General features: G+C 63.7%; 1 protein-coding gene across 1 annotated transcript; it reads right to left on the bottom strand.

Moving 5' to 3' along the window:
- Positions 1 to 693: 693 nt before the first annotated feature.
- On the bottom strand, positions 694 to 1158 carry EMIHUDRAFT_78190 (hypothetical protein; the record flags this gene model as incomplete). The annotated part of the gene is made up of 1 exon (XM_005782899.1): positions 694 to 1158. A coding segment is annotated over one exon (465 nt), but the record flags the coding sequence as incomplete, so codon positions are not given.
- Positions 1159 to 3895: the final 2737 nt, after the last annotated feature.

Here is a 3895-nt window from a genome sequence, read left to right on the forward strand (position 1 = left end):
GCTTGTGCGACCCGCGCAGGCCGCAGAGCGGCTCGAGTGCAGCCAGAGCCGCCTCGTCGCCCGCCTCCTCCGCCCCGCCCGCCTCGCCCTCCTCCTCCTCGCCCTCCGCCTCGGCGGCGGCCCCGCCGGCGAGCCTCTTCTTCTTCTTCTTGCGCTCCACCCGCCGCTTGCCCGCCCTCTTCAGCCGCTCCCCACCGTCCCGCGCCCGCCACAGCCCCATCGTCCGGTCGCCGTACAGCACGCCGACGATGCCCCCGTCCGCCGAGCAGCTGATCTGAGCCACCTTTGCGCTGCTCGTCGTCGCGATCGACCCGCGAAGCGTCGCGTGCGCCGCCATCCAGAGAGGATCGACGCCGACCGGCGTCGCCTCCTCGGTCGCGCCGTCAGCGGCGCCGCTCTCGCCGCCAGCACTGCCAGCCACCTCTGCCTTTGCGATGGTCCTGCGCGCCGAGGCGCATGTGGCGGCTGAAGCGAGCACCTCTCCCCCTCCCGTCTGTCCCGTGTCGACCCCGCTCGCTCCGCGCGCGCTCTCCGCGCGCTCTCGGTGTGCTCGCTCTCCTCCCCTCCCCTCCTCCCTCTCCTCTCGGCAAGCGCGCACCAGAGCAGCAGCTCGCCGCCAGCTCCGCCAGTGAGAAGCCTGCCCGCGCTCTCGTCCATGTCGACGCTCCAGAGCTCGCCCGCCGGAGAGGCACAGGTCTGGACGCAGTGCTGCGTGTGCAGGTCCCACAGCCGCAGCGTCCCGTCCTTGGACACCGACGCGAGCGCGCCCAGCGAAGCGATCATCGCCACGCCCGTCACGGGCCCTCGGTGGCCGCGCAGCTTGCAGACGCCAGCCTCGGCGACGACATCCCAGAGGACGACGAGGGTGTCGGCGCCGCCCGAGGCGAGCTGCGAGCCGTCGGGCGCGAAGGCGAGGCAGAGCACCGCCGAGCGGTGCCCGGAGAGGGCGACCCGCTCCTCCTCGAGCAGAGGCTCACGTCCGGCAACAGGCCACAGCCGGACAGTGCCGTCTGAGTAGCCGACTGCGACGGCCTCGCCGTCGGGAGACAGCTGCAGCGCCGTCGTCTCGGAAGCGGTGGCCGCCACGGTGGGTCGCGGTCGCATGCGCCGCTCGGTGCCGCCGCCGCGGAGAGGCCACACGCCGACCGACTCGAGCATCGGCGTCAGGATGGAGCGGCCGTCGGCGCTGGCGGCGATGCGGGCGCCGCCAGACACAGCCACGGCCCACGCGGCCTCCTCGGTGTACCGAAAGTAGGAGCGGACCATGGTGGTTGCGGGGAGGACGGCGGTGGCTGGCAAGCGGCGACAGGCTGGGCGACAGGCTGGGCTCGTCGTCGCTTGAAGGAGAAAAACCTGGAGTGGGGGGGGCGTGAGAAGGAGAAAAACTCCACGAGAAATTTCTGACGAGAGAAAATGGAATTTTCTTTCTTTAGCCGGAGGGACGGCATGTGACATCGCGAGTGGGTTGGCCGGCCGCGAGGCAAGATGGTCGCGGCAGAGTGGGCGAGACAGGAAGCTCCAGAGGAGCGCAGACGTGAGACGAGTGGGTGAGTCGTGAGTGGAACTGGAGGGAAGATAGTAACCGTGAGGTGAAGAACAGCACGACCGGAGACAGAGAAAGAAGAAAAAGCAAAAGAATCCATTTTGCACCAGTGCTCCAAGTGCTCCAGCTGCATTGCACGCCCCGGGGCACCCGATCGGAACAACAACCCCAAATGACGTGTGAGTGTTAGATTTGTTTGGTATTGCTAAAAATCTCTCTCTCCCGATCGGCCGGCCGTGAGGCATCCACGACGAATTTGTCTTTCTGAGCACGAAAGCAAAACAAACAAAGTTAGAGTTGTTTGGTATTGCTAAAAATCTCTCCTCGAAAGCATGCGACGAGGTAGGCGATCGAAATCCATCCTGCTGACATGCCCGAGCCAGTCCAGGTAGGTAGGTAGGTAGAAAGGTGAAGAACAGCCAGGCTCGGACTGGACACCAACGCGGTATGGGTGGACGCCGGAAAGACGTCACCTCATTTTTCTTTTTCCGAAAGCAGAGCACTTGAAGCTTCGTCCGCCTTGAGTCGATGTCGGCCTTCAAAAAGGCCTGCGCCAAACTCCGAGCCTTCCACGCTTCGCTGTTCAGCCCGTTGTTGCGGCGGCAGCAGCGCGTCCGGTGGAGGTCATCCACCGCCGCTGCCTCGCCGGTGGAGGCAGAGGCGTCAAACTCTTTGCCGAGGGAGGGGAGCATTGCGCCAGAGAATTCCCGCGTTGAGGCGTCGAGCTCGGGGATCGATAGAGGCAGTCTCGCCTAGGCTTCGGCGTTGAAGTGAGAGAGTGAGAGAGTCGTAGCTTGTGGGTCGATGGGATGGATATGCACACTGTTGACTGGCATCGTGTACGTACGGCACGAAGACGTATTTGGCCCTATTTACAAGGTACCCCGGCAGTCGGGCAAAGATGGCACACAACACACACACGCGCGCACGCACCGCCCGTCCCGCCGACGGCGACGCGCCGGCCGCACTAGCGAGAGAGCCGAGCCTCGGAGGCGCGGGGGGCCCCCGCAGTGAAACCACCCGAGGCGCCAGGGGGGCCAACCCGCTTCGGTTTCGTCGCCAAGAGTGTACTCTTGGGCCCCGAACCCGAATAAAAAACGAGTACCCCCCTTGCAGTGTATCTTGGAGTGTTGCTATGGAGCGTCCGGTTCAACACGCGCTCGCGCGCTCGCGTCTGCTGGCGCCCAGAACGCGTTGCACCTCGTGCTTCCGGCGGAGCCCAACTGCTTGCACTCGACAAGGCAGTGCATCCACTCGCGGGAGCTGAAGTCGAACTTCCACTCGATGCGGCTCGCGCCGGATTGTGAGCTCGGCGAGCGAGGTCGGAGAGCGGCCTCAGTTGGCCCAAGCCGCACGCCACTGAGGCAGAGCGGCCGTGCGCGTACGACGCCGTACGCACACGGCCACTCTGCACCGACCGCAGCGCTGCAATTGCGACCGCAGTTGCTCAGCTCAGCCAGGGCTCACCCGAGCTCGGAGCCGCCGGCGGTCATGGGCAGCAACAAAGGTTTGACGCGTCGCTCTCGGTGCAGGAGGGCACTGCAGTAGAGGTGCAGTGGCCGTCCGGCGCGCGCGCGATGGGCTACAGCTTCATTGGCAGCTACCAGAGCGCGTCTGGAGCGCTGCCATTGTGTGACCCACGTCCAAGCGGCGCTTCCGGCCTGTTCCGCGCCTCTTTTTTCGCCTTTCATTCGAGAGGGGGGACGAGGTCTCATCAACTTCGAAACCGCCTTTGAAATGGGGGAAATGCGTCCGTCCCTTGCACTGACGGTCGGCCGTCAGAAACCACGCCTGCGTGGATCGCGTCACACCAATCCTCGCTACCCAACGCGGCCAAAGGATATCCACCTCGAGAACTCCGAGACCCCGGTCCTCTTCTTTTATTATCGCCGCCGGAGGGGGGCGAGGGCCGTCGCCTGATGTGCCATTTGAGAGAGAGAGTTTGTTTGTGCCATTTGTAGTGCTAGTCCGAGCCAGAAAGAAAGAAAGAAAACAGACCACCAGGGAGGGATGGGCCAGTTCTGCTGTGAGCATGGTATAATTCTTTTGTTTGTGGTGTACCTGTGTTAGTGCCAGTGCGCGCCAGTCCTGTGCCCAGTAAAAGAAAGAAAGAAAACAGACAACCCAAGGGAGGGATGGGAGGACGGCACGCCGCCACCACACAGGGATTTTAAGGAGAGGTGTGTGGTGCGCTATCCGTCGCCCACCCTAGGGAGTCTGCCTCTTCCTATCTCTCTTCTCCTGTGCCCAGTTATAAATAAATAAATACAACGGACACGCCAAACGAGGGGTGGGAGAAGGACAGGTAGAAAGAAAGAAAGAAAACAGACAACCCAAGGGAGGGATGGGAGG

This window comes from Emiliania huxleyi (assembly GCF_000372725.1).
Source record: "Emiliania huxleyi CCMP1516 chromosome Unknown EMIHUscaffold_1840, whole genome shotgun sequence".
Lineage (NCBI taxonomy): Eukaryota > Haptophyta > Isochrysidales > Noelaerhabdaceae > Emiliania > Emiliania huxleyi.